General features: G+C 39.0%; 1 protein-coding gene across 1 annotated transcript in view; it reads left to right on the top strand.

Annotated features, from left to right (window-relative positions):
• Window positions 1-24,966, top strand: part of HECW2 (HECT, C2 and WW domain containing E3 ubiquitin protein ligase 2) — a 145,092-nt gene that overhangs the window by 53,026 nt on the left and 67,100 nt on the right. The window contains exons 13-16 of the mRNA XM_008563299.1: window positions 2,135-2,320; window positions 18,121-18,255; window positions 21,955-22,057; window positions 24,249-24,345. Coding sequence (XP_008561521.1) covers window positions 2,135-2,320; window positions 18,121-18,255; window positions 21,955-22,057; window positions 24,249-24,345 — 521 coding nt within the window. The remainder of the gene's footprint in view (window positions 1-2,134; window positions 2,321-18,120; window positions 18,256-21,954; window positions 22,058-24,248; window positions 24,346-24,966) is intronic.

Genomic DNA, 24,966 nt, shown 5'->3' with positions numbered 1-24,966 from the left:
ACTATATTTATCATTGCACAATGTATTCATTTTGTATGGCCCTTTACTGATTTCTTACTAACCCCTACTCCCCCTTTCCCTCCACTGGTGGCCTCAGTCCCATTCTATTCCATTTGTTTTGATAGGGAACAAGTATCAAAGCAAAAAGGGTGTAATGATGATTCAGTCAGAATAGTTTAGCTTATACTTCAATAATAGTGACCAACGAATCTCAGTGGCTTAAGCTAGCAAAGGTTTACTTCTCATTCCAAATCCAGTTGTCAGGGTTCTCTGATTTTTGTAGTCTCAGGGACGCAGGAATCCAGACTGGGGCTAGCCACCATTTCAAACATTGTCAGTTGCTGTGCTTGTTGTGCCAAAGGGAAGAAAGCTCTGGAGGGACTTACACTGGTAATAAATGCTTTGACCTGGACATGACACATCTTGAGGGACCCAGGAAAGACTGGAGCAATGTTGACTGCCCTGTGCTTATTCATCTTGTGCACCTAATAACTATCACAGTATTAGGCATGGCAAAGACAGCACAAATGTTCATGAAAGTGAAATGATTTCCAGGGACTCTGGTGTCTGTGGGGTTTGCCTTAGGCTGTCTTACACTGAAATAAATAACAGAGTTCATGAAGTAAAGCTTGAAGGCCTCCAGACCCAGTCTAGTGTCCCTGAGATACTACAGGTAAGAGAAATCCAAAGCCCTTTGAACTTATCTGAGAAGAATGGAATTCCAGGATAGATTATTCATGGCCTGGTCAATTTCATAAATATCATATTCTCTCTGATGATTCAAGAAAATAGCTCCCATACAGTTATTCCTTTTCTACTGCTTGGCACATGGTATTGTGCAATGAATATTTGTTGAATGACTCATATATGGACAATCTATGGCTTACATTTAATTTTTGTAATCTTCTTTAGATATCATAGAGATGAAGACTGTAAAGTTTTTGACAAAACAATCATTTTGTGTGTGTGTGGTGGTGTAGTGGAGTTTTATTAAACTTACGTTTTAGTCATATAAATTCAACCATGCATACACAGGAAAGAGAGAGAGAGAGAGAGAGAGAGAGAGAGAGAGAGAGAGAGAGAGAGAGAGAAATAGTGAGCTATAAAGTCCAGGCAGTTCTGCCTGCTATTTTATTCACTGAGCTTATATCTCTCAAAAGGTGTGAGATGGAAAACCTTAGTCTACTGTGGTCTCAACTGAGCATGACTGTCAGTGAGAGCAACTCACCCATTGCATGTACTTCTAGTATTCACATATATGGTGCTATAGTTTGAATGTCTCCCCAAAACTTGCATTGAAACTTAATCCCTAATGTGCCAGTATTGAGAGGTGGGGCCTTTGGGAAGCAATTGGATCTTGAGGGCTCTGCCCTCATGAATGGATTAATCCACTTGTGGATTAAGGGATTAATGGGTTAATGGATAAAAGGGTTATCATGGGAGCGGCACTGGTAGCTTTATGAGGACAGCAAGTGGGACACATTAGAACACTCTTGCCCTCTTGCCATGTGATGTTCTGCACTGCCTCAGGACTCTGCAGACTCCCCACCAAGAGGAAGGCCCTCACCAGATGTACCCCCTCAACCTTGGACTTTCTAGCCTCCCAAACTGTAAGAAATAAATGTATTTTCTGTGTAAATTACCCATTTCAGGTAATACTTGACTAATACCTATGGCTAGGATTTTTCCATAGAATCTGGTCCCTAAATGTATGCCAAGTGTGTCGCCTGGCACTCACCCAAAGAGCCAATGATCTGGCCCAGTGCTGGGGGAAAAACTGGCTGTGTTTAGGCTCACTGTGAGGTGGCATATTCATCTCCAACACTGTAATTTTGACTGTGCGTTTTTGCCTTAAACCAACTTTAGGACCTGATGAGATTTCACAGTATCCTTGTTCTTTAGAAAACCAGACCCCATCAGTGGAGACCGCCTTACCTTCTATAGTCCTTGTATTTTATTTTGTTCAAGATACTTTGCTTTGTCTGTTTTTTCCATGTGAGGGCCTAGAGTTATGTTGAAGCCTGTGTAAGCATTTTATATACCTGCTAGAGGACTAGATATGCCTGTGTGTAGTATTCATGGTGCTTTTGCAAGTCACAGCAGGTTAACATTTGTTCTCTGTCCTTTTCTCCAGAGTGCCTACCGCATGTTTACAAACAACACGTGTCTGAAGCACATGATCACCAAAGTCCGGAGGGACACTCACCACTTTGAACGCTACCAGCATAACCGGGACCTTGTGGGATTCCTCAACATGTTCGCGAACAAACAGCTGGAGCTGCCCAGGGGCTGGGAAATGAAGCATGACCATCAGGGCAAGGTAACACGGGGGAGCTGCCATAGGGAGCTGCTATGTGATTGTAGGCTCTCTGAGGGCCCAAGGCCTCTGTAAGGTGAAACATTCCAAGTCCTGGATAGAGAGAACCCTGGACGAGCAGGTTGGTTGGTAGTACAGTTACTACACTAATCTGAAGTAGCATATGGAGTGGAGGGGTGGATGAAACACTCACTTTTCCATGGATATTCTTCTGTCTGTCATTTCTCACCATTTTCTGCTGATCAGAGAAAAGGTTTCTTAGGCAATAACATTTCCTTCTACGTAGTGATACAGCTTGTGTTGTAGATATTTGAATAAAAAGTTGCGGTATTATTTGGAGAAGGTGGCTAAGAATCACTAAGCAAGCAACTGTACCAGTTTGTCTTTGTGACATTGTCTGGTTTAGGCATCAGTCTTATTGGTTCAGAACACTGATTTTGTTAGCACGTTAAACAAGACTCACTGATTGATTAATTGATGATCAGAAATAGGTAACTGTGTTGCACAGGCCAGACTAATCACATCTGCACTTCCTTCCTAGGTGAGTGAACCAGGAAGCCTGGTTAGAATCAGGAAGTTCTCATAAGATTAAGAAAGCAGAATGAGAAAATTAGTACTTGTTACAAGGTGTTCCTCAGCTAAGATTTTATTTTTATTTATTTACTTCTTTCGTAACAACTACTAAGAGCTGTGAACTGTTTAAACATGCACTTTGTATGCAGAAGGTCCTCATCACAACTTCATAAATCAGTACTATTATTATTGTCACTTACAGATAAGGAGCACCCCAGGTCCAGGATGGTTCAGTGATTTGCTGGATGTCACGGAGACAGGCAGTGGCTAAGCCACGCTCTGACCCAGGCTGTCTGGTTCTAGAGGCCATGCTTTCAGCCACGACATTATGCTATCCAAGTGTTGAGTGACTGACCTCAGTTTCCGTGTTTATAAAAGTCTTGGAATATGTAGCTTGAAGGGTAGGAGGATTAAAATGACATGACATTTAAAATATTTAACAATTGTTGGGTCATTTATTCAACATATCTTTATTGAACACCTGTACAAAACAGATAAGTCAGCTGCTTCATAAACCCGTTGTTCTCATGGAAAGTGACAGGCAATAGACAAATAAATACATAGTATGCCAAGAGCTGATTAATGCTACATTTAAAATAAAACAGGGAGTGGGGTCTTGAAAAAGATGGAGAATGTTAGTTACATAGGGTGTTTGGGGAAGGCCTCACAAATGAGGCCGTAGTTAAACAGGTACCTGAACAAAGACAGGAGAAAAGTATATCAGGGAAGAGCACTGGAGGCAGAGGGAACGTGGAAAGTACTCAACAAATGCCATTTTATTCCAAAGTGCCCTCTAGCAGTAATACCTCTTACTCATCTTGAACTCAGCTTCCAGCAATCTTACCTGGGAACCTATACCCAGTCAAAGTAATTGTTACAAAGTGCGTGTATTTTAATGCATGGGAGGAACCTTCAAACTCTCACTGAAACTACTGACTTAATTTCTGTAAATCTCTTTAATAAACCTTTAATTCTTAGCTGAGAAAGGATTAGAGGTGGCAAGCATGAAGCTTAGAAGAGATGAAAGTGAATGGATTTGTGACTTTCCCTGGACCACAGGAAAAATGGCATCGAATCAGGTCAGGTGGGCATGAGAGAGAGGCCTTTCCAGGACACTAGAAAGTGGAAGCAGGGACACCAGGGGAGGATGTGGCATTGCTGGTGCTGAGTTTGGTTCAGTAGCCTGAGAGCCCGATGTTCATAAACAGTCCATAAACAGGGCATAGATGGTCCAAGTAAAGACTTTGGGAAATACTGGTGGTGTTGTGTTATACCTGGGTATAAAAGAGTAGTAGCATACCAAGAATTCATCTCTGTTCTCAACTCTGACAAGATTCTACCTGGAGTCGTGAGAAGCTATGCTCGTTAGAGAACCATGGGCCTAGGGGAAAACCCATGTTGAGATGATGCTGCATGTATTTCTGCTCTGTGTAGAGATTTAACTTGTTAGGTCAGGAAGCTGTTTCTTCCTGCCAATCGTAACTTGCCAGACGCACTCAGGAAAGGTCCTTATAACCCTTGGACCTTGAGGAGAGTTTCAATTACGTTTAAGATACTATTTAAGAAGAGTCGTAGTGTATTCTTAAGAGCAAATTCTGTCTCATAGCTTTTATAAAAGTTTGATGGTTAAACAGGGGTAAACATGATCTCCACTATGTCTGTAGCATGACTATCCCAAATGTCTTACTCCCTGAAGGTTTTTGACTAACTTGGGGGTTGCAACTTAAAGTTTTAGGCATTGTACAGAACCCCGAGTGTGGGCTGGTAGACAGCTGACCTCACAATCTGCGGCCGGCTTTGCAATAAAATGCTATTTGGTGTGAAAGACTTAGAAGGACCCCTGCCTGGTGGACAACATGGATTATCAGACAGGCCCAAAAGCTTTTTACTTTAGTCTGATCTCTCTCTGGTGTGCATTAAGACTTTAATAAGATTTTTAGCTAAGCTGGACACCGTAGCTAAAGCAGATTTATCAGCCTGTGATTCCCCCAAGTAAGTTCCTTTACAAGTGACTGACTTCCGATGACTTGAAGTAACTTAAAGGAACTTTGGGGGAGGCTCGTGCTATGTCTGCATCTGGCTGTGCTGCTTTGGGTGACACTTTAGGAATCCTCACTCCCATCTTACAGGCTTTCTTCCAGCCCCTTTTAGGAATAAGTTGCTTTGCTTCCAGAACATTTAAAGGGAGAACACTTTTGTCATTTAATATAACATCCAAAGCTATTACATGTTGTGAAGTTTTTTCCCATAGTGATGACTGATTTCTAGAATCGACATGGAATAGCACGTCCATATCCTTATCTACATGAAAGGAAATGATTCTTCAGAGGAATGCTGTCAAGTTGATTCTTCTGGCTTATGAAATTTGACTCTGTCTTCTCTTCTCAAATGCAACATCTTCCTTTTGTGTTTTCATTTCTTTAGTCATTCAACACACTTCTAATGGTCTACTGCCCAAGCGCCACTGTGGAAACAATGATAAAAGTTACCACTTAATGTGGCATTATATAGTATATAGCCTTGCCTATGTGCCAGACACTGTTGTAGCACTCGGATTAATTTATTTCATGCTCATAGCAACCTTGTGATAGATGCTATTTTTATCCACATTAGATTGAAAAGGAAACTGAGGCATGGCATGGTTAAGTGAATTGGCCAAGGTACCACAATTAGTGATAGAGTTGGTTTGAACACAGGCAGTCCAGCTCCAGAGTCTGTGCTTTTATCCTGCCTCTCCCCAGTAAGTAGGGTGAATGGATATCTTTTAGCAATTATAGTGAAGATAGTAAGGGCTTTGCAGGATGCTACGGGAACCTGTGATAGGGACTCCTACCACAGTCGAGGAGGTGGGGGCTTTCAGACATGTCATCTAAGGGCAGCCTATTGCATGAGTTGCTCTTAGCTTGCCAGGTGTAAGTGATCAGTCCCTTTCTTGAATCGTTGCATAATTTTGCTTGTATTCTCTCATGACATCTATTCCCATTTGTCTCATGGTACAGTTGTTAACACGTCTTGTCTTCCCTAGCAGATGATCCCTTCTTTGCTCTCTTTTAACTGTCTTTGAATTACTCCCTCTTCTACCCCAGTGCTTTCACACAGAAGTTTCTCAAATCAAGTTGATGAGTGAAACTTTGCTTTGGACAAACCAAGAAGCTTCTAGGCTCCCTCCCCACTCCTGTTCCTTCCTCCTCCTGCACTCTCACTGTAGAAGTACCTCCTTGATTTGCCCCATTTGACCTCTCATAATGTGTATATTGTCTTGGATTTTTCACATTCCATGTTTAAATAAGATAGTGATTATGTGTACTGCATTTTAGCTGTCTACAGTTTTGGAAAAGACTCCTGTTTCTGTTTTGGTAATTACTTAAGGCCAAGGGTTTAAATAGGATGAGGTTTCACAGAATCACAGAATTCTAGATCTGGTATGCTCTGTTTGGGAGTTGGAGGGTGAAAAATGTGTTCAAGTCACATTTTAGAAAAGGAGAGAAGTAAAATGTTAATTTAAAATTAACCATCGATTAAAGAGTAAGAATAGAATATCAGGTCTTAATAGGTAAGATGATGATAATGGTGATGCTGCTGCTGCTGCTGCTGCTGGTTCTTGCATTTATTAAACTCATACAATGTACCAGGCACTCTACTAGGTAATTTTCCATAGATTATTTTATTTACATCTCATGGCAATTTATGAGTTGGTTATTATTATTATCTGCATTTTACTGAAATTTAGAGGTGTTAAATAATGTATGTATTAGCAAGCAAGTGAGGGACCTAGGATTCCAACTCTAGGAGTGTGACTCTTGACCACTATACTCTGCTGGAAGGAATTGTCTTTGGAAATGAGAGATAATTTAACATTCCAAGGAAGAGGAGTTCCAGGCCAGATACTGAGATAACTGGTATCCTTCAAGGCTGAGTCATACATATACGTCTTCATTAGATCACAAGTTTTCTAGCAGAGGACACATGGTTAGAAACACATATATGGCTCTGTGCTTAAATACCATAGCGGCCTCATGCTAGGGGCACATGGTATAATTGGAAAGCATGAAGTTCACATATACTGATGGCTGATTAGATACCAGGCTCCAGACTAGAGATATTATGTCAACTCATTTAATTTTCACAACGATCCTGTGAAATAGGTTTTATTACAGACAAAGAAACCAAGGCTCAAAAAGTTTAAGTTAATTGTGTGTAAGCGAACTATTGGATACAAATCCAGGCCTTTCTGTATCCAAAACCAGTAATCACTTGCCTATACAAAGCTGGTCTAGAACTCAATGGGCCACTACCCACCTGACTAACTTGGGAGGCATCATTTAAATTCTCTGGGTCTGAGTTTCCTTATCTGTACATATGAACAGGTTGATTATCTTTTCATGTGCTTACTGGTAAATCGTGCATCTTCTTTGGAAAAATGTATATTCAAATCCTTTGCCCATTTAAAAAATTGGATTATTTATTGAGTTGTAAAAGTTTTTTATATTTTCTGGATACTAATCTCATCAGATATGTGGTTTGTAAAGATTTTCTTCCATTATCTGGGTTGTCTTTTCACTCTCTTGATGGTATTGTTTATCGCAGAAACGTTTTTCATTTTGGTGTACTACAACTTATCTGTATTTTCTTTTGCTGCCTGTGCTTTTGGTGTTATATATAAGAAAACATAATCCAAGGCCACAAAGATTTACTCCTGTATTTTCTTCTAAGAGTTTTATAGTTTTAGCTCTTTGTTCCACTTAGACATATGATACATTTTGAGTTAAATGTTTTTATAGTGTAGGGTAAAGCATCCAACTTCACTTTTTTGCTTATGGACATGCAGTTGTCCCAGCGCCATTTGTTGAAAAGGCTGTTCTTTCCCCATTGCATATCATTAGTCATTAGGGAAGTGTAAATCAAAACCACAATGAGACACTGCTTCACACCCACTTGGTTGGCCATAGTTGAAGAAACAGAAAATAACAAGTGTTGATATGAATGTGGAGAAATTGAAGCTTTCATATATCGCTGGCAGAAATGTAAAATGGTGCAGCTACTTTGGAAACAGTTTAGGTTAGTTCCTCAAAAGATTAAAAACATATTTGCCACATGATCTAACAATTGTATTCCTAGGTATATACCCAAAAGAAATGAAACATACTGCCACACAAAACCTTATATACAAATGTTCGTAACAACATTATTCATGATACCCAAAAGGTGAAAACAACCCAAATGTGCATTAATGGATAAATAAAATGTGGTCGATTAATACCATGGAATATTACTTGACAATACAAAGGAATGAAATACTGATACATGCTACAGTATGGATGAACTTTGAAAACGTTAGCAAGATGAAAGAAAGTAGTCACAAACAATCACATATTGTACCATTCAATTTATATAGAATGTCCAGAATAGGCAAATATATAGAGACAGAAAGTAGGTTACTGGTTGCCAAGGGTTTGGGGTGGGAGGAGGAGTGAATACTAATGAGTATGAGGTTTCATTTGAGAGATACAAAAATGTTCCAAAATTAGATTGTGGTGATGGTTGCACCACCCTATGTCTATACTGAAAAACAGTGAGATGTACACTTTAAATGAGTGAATTATATGGTATCTGAATTACATGTTAATAAAGCTGTTAAAAAATGAATACGTTGAGTTAAAAGAAGGCTAAAATTCCCTTTTTAGTGCCTAAATTGTATACATCTCTGATTCCTTAGAATCAAAAGTTAGACGGTATGATTCCAAACTGAATTTAATATCAAATATGTAATCATCTTAGTCTGTTTGGTCTGCTTTAACAAAATATTGTAGATTGGGTGACATAAAAAGAACATAAATTTATTTCTTGTAGTTCTGGAGTCTGGGAAGTCCAAGATCAAGGTGCTAGCAGATTTGGTGAGTAGTGAGGGTCCACTTCCTTACAGACTGCTCACCTGGTAGAAGAAGTGAGGGAGATCTCTTGGGCCTCTTTAAAAGGGCACTAATCCCATTCACCAGGGCTCCACCCTAATAGCCTATCACCTTCCAAAGGCCGCCCCCCATACCATCACATTGGGGGTTAGGTTTCAACATATGAATTATGGGGGGACACAAATATTCAGTCTATAGCAGTAATGCTTTTTTCTCCCTGCTTTTAATTATATTTGTAAGTGTCTCTTGTTCAAAATTCCATAGTAGTATATCTTTTAGTAGATTTCCTTAATTATTTTAATTTTCTATTGTTGAGACTGACAATTAAGCCAAGTTTAATTTTTACAGGATCAGCCTTATGCAACTGTGTGATCAACACCTGCATATATCTGATGGATCCAAGGCCTAGGATTTTCACCTAATATATAGGACACATCTTGACTGACTTCATTTCAATGATAATTAGGATGATAATGATCACAATTCATTCTGTAATTGACTTATTACTTGACTTATGACTTACATTTTAGAACATAAAAGCTATGTGTTTATAGGTGCTTTGGAGGTTTGTAATTTAATTTGGGGCAGCAAGGAAAGCGAATATAAAAATACCTGCAAAATAAAATGGAACGTACAGTGCACTAAGCCAAAAGAGTAGGATGAGTCCTGCTCACCTGATTATTACTACCATACTCTCCAGAATATTGATTTGTACTGTTAGGTTGAATCAGAGATCTATATAGAAGAGTAACTAAAGAGTTTCATCAATTTGGGATTTTATGAAAATGATAAAGATTTGTTCATGGATGAATCCTTACTCGCATGGGAAATATGTGATGACTTATAGAGGATGTACTGTCGGGTTAATGTCTTTGTCCCATTCCTCGTCTTAAGAAACTGCTGGTCTCCCTTAAGCATGGTGACCCAACAGAAAGGCTTTGTTACAGTAGGATTCATTTTTGCTGCTCTTTATTGCCCAGGTTGTTCTTAACCACTACAGGGTAGTCTGACCTGGGATGTTTGCTTCTGCCTTAAACCTGTGTAACAACCCAGAGCGTCCTCTGTTTCTGTACTCTGAGTTCTCTGTTGCTGTGATGTCTCTGGTAGATTTGTTCTCTGGCTGAATCAGTGGCCTTCTACTCTGGTAGTTGCATTCTTCATCAGCCATTGTCATGTAAGCCAGGTTTTAAAAACATCCTTGAAAAACAAGTATCTTAGAACTGGAACTGAAATCAGATCCACATATTTGCACAGAATCATGTACTTCCTGTGTAAGGCCACTAAACATCTCGCCCCAAGACAGTGAATCCCTCCCCCCGAATGCCTCTCTTCTAGATTATAAAAAAAATGTGTGCCGTAACACTGGGGTAGATTATGCAAAGGTCCAGTGTAGAATTACTCATTTCTGGCATGGGATACCTGGAAGGTTTTCACGAGTCTTAAATGATGGGTGGGATTTTGATAAAAAGAGACCGGGGAGGAGAAAAAATAGGAATGGGGAGTGAAAACAACCAGAGTAAGGGCACAGAGACTGGAAAGCACCAGGTGGGTATGTCTGCTTTCTACAAAGAAATAATGAGTAAATTTCAAGAGACCAATACCATTGGAATGAAATCAGTGGAAGCTACATTGCAGAGGGTTGAGGATAGCAGAGATAATACTACAAAATGACATGGATAATGAGAAAACTACTATGAAGTGTTATTTATCAAGTTTACAAAGTGGGATTATTTGATTTAATTATTAGAAAACTTGGTTTTTTTTAAACTTCCCTTTCTGATGTTAAATATGGAATATCTTTCTTTTTCCTGCCTCTTTTTACTCTCAAACAGTATTAACATAAGGCATTTTTCCCAGATTATTCTGCTTGGACCTAAAATGAACTGCTAAGAAACTTTGAACTTTTCAAGTGGTATATCATGAACTTCATGGGTTTTTAAAAAATGAAAGTGTAAATCAGTAACCATTTTTATTTTTATTTTATTCTATTTGTATTTAAAGTGAAATGTTTTCCCTGTAGTTTCTTGTGTTTCTCCCTACAAAAATTATATGCTATAATATCTCCCAGCTAAAATGTCATCCACTTCTATATCCAAGCTTTGTAACTCTTGGGAGTTTGTGACTTTGGGTGTCAGACTTGGGGTTTGAGTAAAAGAAAGGTCAAAATACTCCACTTTGATAACCACAGCAAGTAGCAGTTATGGTCATCAGGATAGATTATAAAACAGAACAAATATTTGTATGGTGGAAGTTCCCACAGGCTGAGCCTCCTTTAGGAGTCTCATTTTACCCAACCCTAATAGAGTATGTGGCTGTAGAAGTTGTCCCAGTGACGCTCCAGAACCTGGTTTCAATCCTGCATGAAACTCATGGCCACTATTTACTGGGTCAAGTTTTATTTTCCTTAGTGAGTAAGATGCAACTTAATATTTGGAGGTCTCAAGTAAATTCTTAAAGTCTTTTAGTGGGATAAGTGCTATACCTTGAAAAATATGATGGTTTTTTTTTTGGTCTGTGTGACCACTGTATTTGTTTACTTTGGTGGCACATCTCTTAATTGATTTGAAACAATTAACATGTCTTCACAGTGATTACCTGGTTTAATTACCTTCAGTAATGCAACAATCCAGGTGGAGAAGGAATTAAACTCCAAATTTATAGATAGCACATTGTTTTGGAGAATCTCTTGTCTATTTTTAAGGGGTAAAAAGGTGTTAGATCAAAAAATAACCCACAAATAAATACAGATATGAGTAGTAGGCAAATGGCAAAAGTAAAGTATCTTCTGGGACTGTGTACCTTTTTGAATGAGAGAAAAGAGTAGAGATTGGTTTTATGGATATATTTCTTTTTTTTTTTCCTTTTTGTCTTTTTTTTTTTTTTTTTTTGTGTCCGGCAACAGATCGCAACACTCAGTGTCACGCCCGTACCGGACCGGGACCGGCAACGGGATCGCAACCCTCGGTGTTGCGCCCGCACCTCGCTCAGCCAGCGAGCAGCCGGTCTGCATGTGGGATCTGAACCCTCGGTGGGAGCGCCACCGCGCTCCCAAGCGGCACACTGTAGCAGTGCGCCACCGGGCCGGCCCAATGGATATATTTCTGAGTAAAATGCTAGACTCATGGAATCTTGAAGGAATTACCCAAGTACAGAGATGGACTTTGATTTTTCTTTTTTAACAGCTGTCATCATGACCTGCACTGGATCTTTTTTTAAAATTTCATGGTAATGCCCTTCTATTCCACGTAAAATGTGTTGAGTCTTCCACAGTGATGTGCTGGCAAGGGTTTAGCAACCAGCTTTCTAGGGGAGGTGGGGAGGAGAGCTGATTTGTAGTGTTTGCCAATTTCCATGGTGTAAATTCTCCCACCATGGCCAATTATGTGCTGTCAGCATCACATCAGTCAGCTCATAGAATTTGTTAAAATTTCACAATCAGCTCTCATAAGCCAGTATAAGCCATCTCCAGCATACCACTGGCTCCCCCCTTACATGTCTAACACCTAAATACCATCACTGCCATATAAAAAAATGTCACTTCTTTAGCTAAGATTTTACATCTAAAGTGTTGTACTTAACATTTTGCTTATCTACTTCTACTGGTCACCTGTTTCCAGAACTCTAGCCCAAGTACCATGGAATCATAGCAGTTTAACAAAATAAACTTTTTTAGCCTTTTTGTGATGGATACAGACAGATGTCATGAAATCTTTGGGACTACTCACACCTTTAAAAGAACCAAGTTAGGGGCCGGCCCGGTGGCGCACTCAGTAGAGTGCGGTGCTTGGGAGCGTGGCGGTGCTCCCGCGGAGGGTTCGGATCCCATATAGAGACCGGTCTGCTCACTGATTGAGCGCGGTGCGGGCGCGACACCAAGGGTTGCAATCCCATTGCCGGTCACGGTACGGGCATGACACCAAGGGTTGCGATCCCATTACCAGTCACGAAAAAAGACAAAAAGGAAAAAAAAAAAAAAAGAACCAAGTTAGCATGACTTTTGTTCACTTAGAATAAACTCTATCTTTCAGCCCATTTTATCTCCACTATTGGTGACAAAAAGTCTAAGATATAAAATAGAGAAAAGAATAACATATTTATTCCTTATAATTGGAGAAATATTGTGGAGGGGGTAAGGAGCTGAGAAGAGATTTATGTTTTGAAGAGGAGAGATTGGGTAAGTAAATATGATCTTTATAAAAATTAAAATAGATTACAGTGAATTTTTTTTTTCTTAGCTTTTCTAAGACGTTGTAGGGCTAGGAAATCAGAATTTAGAACAGATAACAATACTGAGTGCTTCTGACTTATCGGTGTTTTTTTCTTTCTTTCCCTAGCTCTTTGGAGAAAGAAAGATAGAAGATCTAATGTTCTGTCTTTTTGTAGCATAGTTACAAGTAATTTTTGTTTTCTTTTGTTTACATGGCCTTTTAATATGTATTCTTAGTTTGGCAAAACATTAACTGGAAACAATTTCAAACTTCTCTAACTTGGATTTGTTGAGCCTGAGGTTAGTATTTCTTCACAAATACTGATGGCTCTTTTTTTTATCTTCTTATAATAACAGAAGTTTTAAAAAAGAAAGAAAGAATTGTGTAAAGAAAGAAATGTATTTTGTTTGGCCTCACTAAAATACCACTTGGCTCCAACCAGCCCATATTTCCTGCCTCTGACTATGCCCCGAAGCAAGGAAAGGGTAGAAGTTTTTAAAATGAGATTTAAGTTTGTGTATTTGCATTCTTTTCAGTTTTTCAGTTGTTAGTCTTAGTTGGCCCAGCACTGTAAAGCTTGAGTGAATTTTTTTAATGAAACTTAACAGTAGGGAATCGTTATTCAAAATTTGCTTTGCTAGTGGCTAATACCAAAAAAACCTGTTTTCATCAGATGCTTGCTTTTTTCATGTCATCTGCATTCTCAGCATACTCTATCCAGACAGTATTTATTAACGCGTTAGATACTTTAATAAATAATTGCAGGCTATTTGAAAATTGTGACATAAAAGTGACGCCTCCCCTCCTCCCAAAAAAGTACTTGGTCAACTTCATTGCTGCCTTGAACTAGTTAGCATTTCCTGTGGGAAAATGATCCACTTTCCTGACATAATTGATCTGTGAATCACAAATAGAAATGGCAAGCCTGGAATTTGCACAGTGATTTTTCTATGCTCTCTTTTTCATTTTAAAGTAGAATACGTTTTTCACAACTCAGCTGTGCCCCTTTACATGGATAAAGCAGAGCCCTGGGGAAACCTGTGCAAGGTCACACAGTGGGCCCGGAGCACAGCCAGAATGCGTGCGGAGGAATTGCTTCTTACCGCTGCATTCTGTTAGTGCCCTAGCTATGTGGCTTTGATGGAGGTCTTAGTCGAGACCTTTCTCCCCAAGTACTTGGCGGACTTAAAAAGCATGTGTAAACAATATGCACATTCCATCTGGCTCTGAAATGGAGCCCCTTGTGGGATAGAGATAACACCTATTCCCCACCCTGGCCTTGCTTCCAGCAGGTTAGTAGCGAGAATTGTGCGGAGTCTGTAGAGTATGCTGTCTGGGATCAGCAGAAGCCTTTTCAGTGTTGAAACAGTGGGGAGGCCAAGTGCTGTGAGAGGCTGTCATTGTCTGCTTAATTCAATGCATACTTAAATGCTTTTCTAAAATCAATTACTATATGAGGCGTGAGGGGAGTGGGAAGAGCATAAAAAGGAAAAGATGAGAAGCAGAAAGCAGAATGGAAAAAAAGAAAAGATGCATGAACATTAGAGAGGGGGGAAAGAGGTATTGCTCATTGGGCTTTGGAGTCAGGCAGAAAGATGGGTTCAAATTCCAGCTTTATAAGTTCCCAACTAGACATTTCACTTAAATCAGGAGCTGTTGTCCATCTGTATGAAAGGTGAAGGATAAGGAGATACCATTATCAAATAATGAAAATCCCTTTTATAATAGTGGTGGCTTTAATTTTAGAGAGACTATGTTTCCTCCACAGTGTGGAGACTTCAGTGTTGTCGAGATTTGATTTGGCTGTATTGTGTGGGAAAACCCATACAAAGCTTAACATACAAGACTGTATTCTCTCACATAAAGAAATACAGAGGTAGGCAGTCTAGGGTTTATTGAGTAGTTCATCAAGTTGTGAGAGCCCTGGCTTCTTCCAACTTTTTGTTCAGTTATCCTTCATCCCCATGGTTCAGTGTGGCTGCTGAAGCTCCAGCTATTACGTCCTTGTTTCAGGGAGCAGGGTAGATGAAGGACAGAAGAAGGGCTCAACCGTACTTTGTAAGCAGGTTTCCCAGATGTGCCATGTTTTACATCTCATTGGCCAGAACTTAATCTTGGTCACATACACTTACAAGGGGCCTGGGGAGCTTAGTTTTCACTGGTTCTCCATCTTTTTGAGCTTTGTATATGGGCTGTAGCAAGAAATATTGTGATCACCTAGGAAAATGTATAAGAAATCAAAACTATCATTAGTCACAATAATAGTAACTCACATTTGAGGTGTCACAGGCTCTGTGTTCAAAAGTTTATGTGAATGACCTCTTTTAGTCTTCCTTTAATATAGGTGTTATTATCCCCATTTAACAGGAAAACACACACACACACACAAAAACCCCTGAGGTTTAAAAAAATGTAAGTAGTTTTCCCAGGGTTACATTGCTAATAAGTGGTAGAGCTAGGCTCAGACCAGGCTTGTCTTTTTCCAGATCCCAAGCATTTAATCATTACTTTGCCTCCTACTTCTCAAGTTTTGACCTGAAAACTTTTCAAGTTTATTCATATCTATAATGGGATTTTTTAAACTTTCTATCCTATTTGTGGTTTTATGGTCTTTAGCTTCCCACCCTTTTCACTTAATACACACACACACACACACACACACATACACACACACACACACACACCTCTCTCATTTATTCTCTTCCCAATCTTTAAGCATTTCTGTGCTTATGTAAAAGAACATGATTTTTAATACTTGCTTAATTAATAGTGAGCTGTCTCCTTGTATTTTGGTGAGGAATCTGCATATTAGAGTTTTTGGCAATTCGCTATTTACTGAGGACCCTCTTTTTCCCAGGCACAAGTCTAAAAGCTATTGGGGATAACAGAGTGAGTAAGAAAGAGTCCCGACCCTCAAGGCATTTGCAGTATAATTCTTTAGAGAATGGATTTTAGACAAGCCTCTTAACATCAAATTAGTCTATGATACTACATGCAAATCACAATTGACCTAGATGTAGACACCTATTTGTCCTTATAATTACAAGTGCATCACTGTACCTCTAATGACCACCCCTCCCTTCAAAACATTCCTAAGAAATTAGGTGGAATAAATAGACAATTCTATTTTAGTACTTTTTGTATTTTTCCCTTAAACAACATGGTTTATATTATTGGCTTAGTAATAAAAGCTTGTTATTCTTAATTTACATAAGGAGGATAAGGGGTTGATTATAATACCTATTACTTTTTTAAAAGGTGGTGATCATGTCCATTTGCAAAAATAATTTAATTCCTATTTTACAACATTTTCAATAGTGGCAGAAATAATGGACAACTATACTAAAAGCTTAATCAAATGGGGACTGTTGTGACATTTGGGGCCACAGCTTGTCAGTAAAAGTCTGTGTAGGGTTTATCACTTGATGTACTTTTTATAAGAACTGAGAAGAAAGATGTTTTACCCGATAGGTTAAAGAAGAGGGAGCATCACCCAGAATGTGAGACTGACAACAAAATCTCACACAAAACCTCCATTTAATTCAGTCTTTGTATCTAGAAATCAGATGCTAAGAGAAGAGACTGGGAAGGATTCTTTTTCTGTCCATTTTCCTGCTTTGTTTTCTAGTGCATACATTGCTTAAAGGTACTACATTATAAAGAAGTAAAAGTTTTTTTCTATCTGGGACCAACCTACACATTATTTTACCCTAATTATTTACGTTTTGAAGCATTTTGAAACATTTTGTTCCATAATGGAAAGGTGATTTTTTATAGTCATAAATATATCATCTACCTCTGGGGTTTGCCTAGACGTATTCATTTCTAGTCTTTAAGGTACTTTGTTAACTGAGCTCCATCAGTTTGATAAGTCAGTGCTTTCTTGTTTAGGTTATTTGCTTAAGTACATCATGTGCCCTAGCACTTGGTTTATGGGTACTGAGTCTCCTGGCTCTGCTAATAGTCCCTTTTACCTTTGATGACCTAGTTAACTTTATCTGATCATGGAAAACTTACCGTTTGTAACTGTACTTGAGATAATGGATTTCATTATTACCTTGAGTGAATTTTACTTTGAAAACTTATAACGTTTGGCCCCTAATGATAATAAAAAATAGCACTTGTGTAAAGACTTAGAATTAAACAAAAAGGCAAAAAATACTTTTCTACATTGTATTCAGTCCTCACTGCAACACTGAGGTAAAGGGATTATGCTCATTCATGATTTCATGTCACCAGGCATTCTGCAGTGAACATGATAGGCGTGGTTTCTATCCTTCTCACACACTCTGGAGGAGAAATGTTTATTATGAATGAGGGAGGTATGTTTTTTATAAAAAATCTATAGCTCAGAGGACTTAAGTGTCCTGCCCAAAGTCATAGTCAGTATGTGGTAAGAGTTTGTATGGGTGTGTAATGGATGGATGACTAAACTGGAAAGGCAAGGAGGAAGGAGGTTTTTGGAGAATCTTGAAAAACTGGCCAGAGTTGGGCTGTTTTTTCTATGGACAATGGGTAGCCATTAGAGGCTTTGGATTGGAGAAGTGATGTAAGCAAAGTGTTTGGGAGGAATAGTCTGATAATAAGGTGCCAGTTAAATGAATAAAGGTGGTAAATAAGTGGAACAACTGAGAAACTTCCAGTACTTATATGCCTAAGATAAAGCCCTGAAATGACGGGGTGGTATTCAGGTCAGGAGGGGACAAACAGAGGGAGAATGAGAAGGACGTGGTGGCTGACTGCATAGGAGGTGAGTGAGATGTCAACGGTGTCTGAAGATTCGGGTGATAAGAACTTAGTAATAACCATGTATGACAGTGAGAGCTTAAAGAGCATCAGTTACAAAAAGCCCAGTTGTCTATTCTTATGGCTTCTTTGTAAGATCAGATCTTGACAACTATCTCTAAGAGTATTTCCTAAAAACCAGGCATAATGTTCCTTCCTGCACCCTTCATCCTGGATCCAGTCTAAGCATGACTTTCTCTATTCTGGTCTGTCCTAAGGGAGGGAAGAGAAATTCCCCAAAGATTGAAAATTTTGAGAAAATGGTATGAGTCCTCTAAGACATGGACATGGGATGTTCTGGCTCTTGATTCAGTGGATTGTGTCCTAGGCATTCTTTGTTGACCACAATTCCCGGACCACCACGTTCATCGATCCCCGGCTCCCACTGCAGAGCAGCAGACCCACCAGCGCGCTGGTTCATCGGCAACACTTGACGCGGCAGCGCAGCCACAGTGCAGGGGAGGTGAGTCACGTGTGTTAGGGACTGACCTATTGGTCCACAGGCTACTACGATGTGGTGGGTTTTGGAACTGCGTTGGCCTTTTATTCTTTCTGATGTTTTACTTTGTTTTTATAGTTTGATTTATTAAAGAGTATCACTTGGAGGCTGAAAGGCTTCGGAATGTTGACAAGGCTTCTCTGGAAATACATACAAATTTAGAAGGTAGGACATATGAGGAAAGATTGAAGAAATTAAGGGCTGTCTTTTTAACTCAGAGGAAGGTGAAAGGGAATTAATAATGTACTAAAATGTTCAAGAAAGGGTGATGATAAGCTCTTTTGCACACCCCAGGACAGCCTCAGAGGAAGAAATAAATGTAACGTTGAATGGGCTAAAACTTGGATAAATATAGAGCAGAAATTCTTAAGTGAGGTTTGCTAGATTACATTAAAATATTCGCCCAAGTCTGTGGGGTTGTGGAATCTTCACTAGTATTCTTTAAAATTAGTGTACATCTGAGAGAGCTGATTTACATATTCTAAATGCCTGGAGAAAATAGGCTGAACTAAGAATTGCTGAGATCTCTACTGTGCTGTACTAGGCCAGTTTGCAGTGGCCCGTGGTAACCACATGGGGGCCCTCTTGTATCCTAACCAAAAAAACAAAAACAAAAACAAAAAAACTTCTTGTTTCACTTTTTCCTTTAGCAGCTTAAAGAAATAAAAGGAATGTTTTAGGTCAACTTTTCTTCTACTTAGTACGAGCTTATGCCTTGAGCGTATATCATATCTTGGTGTACATTGTTTCTCAAAATTCCATTAGACCAATAGAATTAAGATTCTTTCCCTGCATTCTTTTCTGTGTCTTTGTGCATATCATATTTTCAATATTATATTGTAGGTCAAATATTTTTGTAGCCACTATTATGAGAAAAAATTATGAATTCAATAAATAACTTGGTTTGAATTCATCAAAATTCCACCCTTGGAATTTCCTCTCATGATTTACATGCTTGCTCCAATGTATCATGTATTTGCTGGTTTTAAGTGCAGACCTGGAAGAATATAAATGAAAAGCTCATATAAAAATGATACAGAAACCTTTTGCAGGATGAGGTATTCACAAAAATATTTATGTTTTATGAGTAGCTAATAAATCTTCACCTTGCTGTCATATAAACCATTAGTTGTGAACTGGATCACGCTAACAGCATTTGTCTTAAAAGCAGAACGGACCTCTCACCTTTGGACCTCATGTGTGATATGTAGAGTAATTAGGGCTCTGCCTGACTTTATCACATGGCCAGTGCACTTTAGCCACTCACCTTACTGTGACCTTACAATATGAAGCTGGCTCTTTGGTCTGGACCAAACTGTTTTCCTACAAAAACATGAGATTAATAGCTAAAACTTACATTTTCTTTCAACCTCTCTTCCTCAGAACTTGAATTATTGTCATGGTCTAGTAGTAGCCTGTTGTGGGAGAGGGTCCCTAAGGGACACATAAAGATTTCTCTTCTTATTGATGGAAACTGAGCAGTGGAACAGAGGTAACCCCATAAAGTCTCAGCATTCAGCCACAGCACTTTTTAACCTTTGAGGGGGATGTCATTTTCGGACTCAGGTGTTAGCAGCATGCAGACACAGGGGCACTACCCACACTCCTCATAGGGATTGCCCACTGTCTGATGGTCTGGTTTTAAGAAATGAGATCTCAGGGGCCGGCCCGGTGGTGCACTGGATAGTGCGCCGCTTGGGAAGCGCGGCGGCGCTCCCGCCCGTGGGTTCGGATCCCACATACGGACCAGTTCCCGCTCACTGGCTGAGCGAGGCGTGGGAGCGGTGCCGAGGGTTGCGATCCCGTTGCTGGTCCCCGGTCCGGTGCGGGGGCAACACTGGGGGTTACGATCCGTTGCCGGACACGGAAAAAGACAAAAAGACAAAAAAAAAAAGAAATGAGATCTCAGGAAGGCAACCTTTGCTTTTTCTTGGAAATGATGACACATGGCAACATACTGACAGGAGGGAAAGTATGTACTGGCGTATTGAAATGACAAGTTCTCTGACTGACAAGCAATGTGCAGTCAGTGATTAAATCTACCTACCCAGAGAGTGGCTATTCCTCAAAGCTGATAACTCAAGAGAAGCAGGGTGAGAAAATTTCTTTTGCATGAGGAAAGGTTACATACCCGAATTTTTCCAGCCACCATCTTCTACCCATTCAGAAAATATTTCAATCAGTAGAAATGCCGGTGTCTCTTCCATCCAACAAATAGACACTTGCCAAATACCTCTACAATGCAGAAACATGGTAGTTGACATTGCGAGGGACACAAATAAATATTATGTGTTTCCTGTGTTCTTCATAGGGAAAGGAAATATGAAACTGTAATACAAATGAATAAAAAATGTAAGTGAAAAATGCTTTGTCAGCTGTTTTTTTTTTTTTTTAATAGTTTGGAAAGAAAAGTGTACTTTAATAACATTTTTAGAAAATTGTGGATATTTTCCTTTTATTTTTCTTTTTATTTCTTTCTTCCCAGTTTTAATGAGGTATGATTGCCAAATAACATAAACTGGTAATAATGGCAACTGCTTTAGAAATGTACACCAAGTGCTGTGGGAGCTCAGAGAAGGTTGCATTTAACTTCAACTTGAAGAGAAGGGAAGGCTTCATCGAGGAGGGGCTGTTTGAAGTATGCTTTGAAGAATGAGTGAGAACATTCTTCAAGGATAAGCAAGCAGTGGAGGGTGGGGAGGATATTTCTAAGGTTAGGTAGTGTCTTTAGAAAAATCCTCAGCAAACGCCTGACTGATGCAGTATGATAAAAATCGTTGCGAAGGTTTCAATGGTGGGAGTAGAAGCTCTATTTTAAAAGTACCAATTTATAAATCCAGTTTGTTATTTTCGCTTTGGTTCTCTTACTCTCTCATACTACTGTCCCACTATTATCTTAAAAAACAGCTGTAATTTGAGGGGAAATGCTAAAACAGAAGCTAAAGCAGTGCTAGATTTTTCCGGTAAGAATATTAGTAGGCACTTTTGGTTACCTACTTGTATGTGTGAGCTTCTAAATCTATAGTAGGTACAATGAATGATTGAGGTTAGGGCAACCCTATTTAGCTCCTCCACACCTGCTACTATTAGGTCCTTGGTGTGGGAGGCTCAAACCAGAAAGAGCTGTTGTACTGGGTACTCTAATAGGCATATAAAATTGCTTCTAAGGAGATAATACACTAACTCAGAACCCCACACGAAGATTGCTGCTCGTCAACTTCTCCTTTGCTGAGGCAGGGAATTCCCTGGCCTGTGTTGGCAAAAAGAAGGAATATTCTGACAGTGCCCCAATACATCTTGTGTCACTCAGGTTATTCCCTTTGTTGCACGTTTGTGTTCTGTCAATGCAGAAGTTATTCCTGATCAGCAGGTCTGCTATTTAGCTGTTACAGCCTCAGTAATTATAAACACATTGAACTACTTCTGTGCACTTGGTAAATAGTCACTGCCCCAACCATCTGAAGGAGGTGGATGCCTCAACCCATCCCCCCCATTCAGCCACTAAAGCAAGGTTTTCGAGAACCAAGAACCCATAGCTGGCATCTGTTCTGATCAGGTGGTAGTTCACCATGCTCACTGCTAAGTATTTTGAACTTGGTTCGGGTGCTGATATAGAGTACTTTAGCTCTTGGTGCAGAACATAAATGATGCTTGTGTTTGCAGGTTGGAGAAGATTCTCGACATGCAGGACCACCAGTTCTTCCCAGGCCATCCAGTACCTTCAACACAGTCAGTAGGCCACAGTACCAGGACATGGTTCCAGTGGGTATGTCACTTCTTTCCAGAAGGTTTTACCTGTGCTTTCATGTCACTGTTTACCACACATACTGTGCTGATACTTCCCTGTTGTCAGCCTGCTACTTTTTGCCCTGTATTGAGAAATTGCTACATTATCCTTAAGAAATTTATAACAAAATCATAGAGACTTGAGTCTCAAAGGGCTCTGTCTATAAAATCCTAGGATGAAATTTTTTTATACTACTCTAACTTTTCTGAGTAAAGGTATTACATTAGATTGTTGAAGGTAAAGAAAAATAATTTGTTAAGGTAATATATTATGCATTATAAATTAAGTATTTGGGCAAGTGTATAGTTAGTATGTATTTAAGGCTTTAGATGGAATTTAAATGGGGTATGAATCTGTGGTAGCCTCACAAAATAAACAAGCAATGATAACACATTCTTAAGGGTTTTTATAACAAATAGAAAGCAGCAAGAGACTCCAAAATATAGTAGTAACATAAAAAATAAACGAAGGTGGGCCTATAGGCCTAAAAAACAACTTGAGTTGTTATTAAAATGATGAGGCTGAAGTTGATCAGTGGTGTTCAAACCCAGAACGCCTAAGGCAGGTGGAGTGGACAGACTAGAGGGAGGCAGTGTAGGTTCCTTGATGGGTCTTAAATTAGAGCAGCTTTCTACTTGTCTGTCTTTGCTTTAAAATTTTTACTTAGGGCCGGCCCGGTGGCGCACTGCTACAGTGCGCCGCTTGGGAAGCGTGGCGGCGCTCCCGCCGAGGGTTCGGATCCCACATACAGACCGGCCGCTCACTGGCTGAGCGAGGAGCGGGGGCAACACCGAGGGTTGTGATCCCGTTGCCGGTCCCGGTCCGGTATGGGCGCGACACTGAGGGTTGCGACCCGTTGCCGGTCACAAAAAAAGACAAAAAAAAATTTTTTTTACTTAAAAAAACTGTTAGAAATGTAATATAATGCCCATGGTTTAAAGAAGTTTGACAACCGTTGGATAAGAAGAAATCTAGGGTCTAACAGTCTATGTTTTATTATGCCATTCATAACATGACACTAAGTGCTGCACATAGAATTTTAAAATACTGTAAAACTGTTGCTTAAAAAGTTATCTGGCCTCTGATTTTGCATGGAATATAAACCCCAATTCAATTATAAAAGTGTCTTTATTATTCATATACAGTGAAATATGCATTTAGGGACACTTTCAGTTGACAAGGGGATTCCATTTTAACAGGTAATAGTTTTTTAAAAAATTATTTACATTTAACTAAAATATATACTTGTGTGTATAGGCAGCATGTTTCAGTTAAACTTTGAGATTGCAGATGTCTACAGAATTAAACTTCTTATGTTTAATCATTTGCTAGTTTAAGAAAGGCATGTATTTTGATCATATTTACCAACATACCAGGATCTCTGATGTTTGAGAATTTAAACACTCAGTCTTAGTCCTATGAATTTAAATATATTTATGCCTGTTTCTGATTATTAATAAATACAACCAAGATGAATTATCTTGAGTAAAAAAAATCATTTTCTTGAGTAAAGGGGTATTAACAGAGCCTTTAATGAATTTTAACTATTTTAAAATTTCTTTAGTCAGCCTTGACAAGGATATAGATTTTTTAAACATATTTTGTACATAGTTGATGATGAAGATTGTGTTGTAGCTGTTGGTATAGTTGGTTTGGTAAAGAGCTCTTTGTAGCTTAATGGCATTCATTTCCACATAGAGTCTGGGAATGATTTGTCCTCTGTATTTTGGCCATGGTGTTGCTGACAACTGTTGCATTTTGGTAACTCTGGTTCTGCCTCTTTACCTCTCTGGCTGGCTGATGTTTAATCAGAAGATGGTTTTCCATTTCTGACTATTGTCATTCTGTGAGGTTGATTTTAGTAAGCTTAAAACAATGAATATCTAGATTCTTGTTAGTGATTTTATCTTGCTATCTGATAATAAATATTTATCATCAAATGAGTTTAACAAAATTGTGTAAGTAAGCCACACCAAATAGATCTAAGACCAGTAATCCCATAACAGGTTAGACACAAACTGGAATATAAGCATCTATAGTGGATAACAGTGTAGTATGACTTTGGGTACAAAGAATATTAACCAGGAAAACATATTTTGAAAAGTTTGGATTTATATGCATAAGACTAATAATAGATTTTGAAAATAATTTTCTTTTCTGATTTTTTCAGCTTACAATGACAAGATTGTTGCATTTCTGCGTCAACCCAACATCTTTGAAATTCTACAGGAGCGTCAACCTGATCTTACCAGGAATCATTCACTCAGGTAACCATGATACTGGCATTTGGTTCAAGTTGCATAAACCCTACCCATTAAATCTTGTAACATTGGTAATTGCCTTGGAAATTCGCTCTTTTTTCCTAGCATTCTTTAGAAAGGCATCTTGTGCACAAATATCATATGTCATCAACAGCAGGTCACTGTAGTCCTGGCTTCTTTCTATTAAGTATAAGAGTTGAATGAGATCAACTAAACAACCTAGAACCCCCTTTAAAGAAGAAATATGAAAAGAAACAAAAATTTACAGCCAAGAATGCATCCTAGATGTGAGGATTATAATAACTATAATAAGATACTAACCTTTTCAAGTGTAGCCCAAGTAAACAAACATAGGATTTATTGAATCGAGATTTGTAAAGTCCTAGACTTGATATCGCATTTTTTAAATAATAAAAACAGTGGAACCCAAGTAGGGAATCTGATCCTCTCCATAGTCCAGCATTCCCTTGCATGAACCCTCTCTTCTGAACTACTCTTCAGTGCATTGTGCTTTAAGCCCAGTTTTACTTTCCTGAATACATGCTGTTCCTCCTTCCGGGCAAGCTTTTCTTTTCTTCTAAGTTTGGCAAAAAAAAAAAAAAAAAAAAAAAAAAAAAATTTTTCTTT

Source organism: Galeopterus variegatus, unplaced genomic scaffold (genome assembly GCF_000696425.1).
Source record: "Galeopterus variegatus unplaced genomic scaffold, G_variegatus-3.0.2 Scaffold172, whole genome shotgun sequence".
NCBI lineage: Eukaryota > Metazoa > Chordata > Mammalia > Dermoptera > Cynocephalidae > Galeopterus > Galeopterus variegatus.
This window is presented reverse-complemented; position numbering and strand designations above follow the sequence as displayed.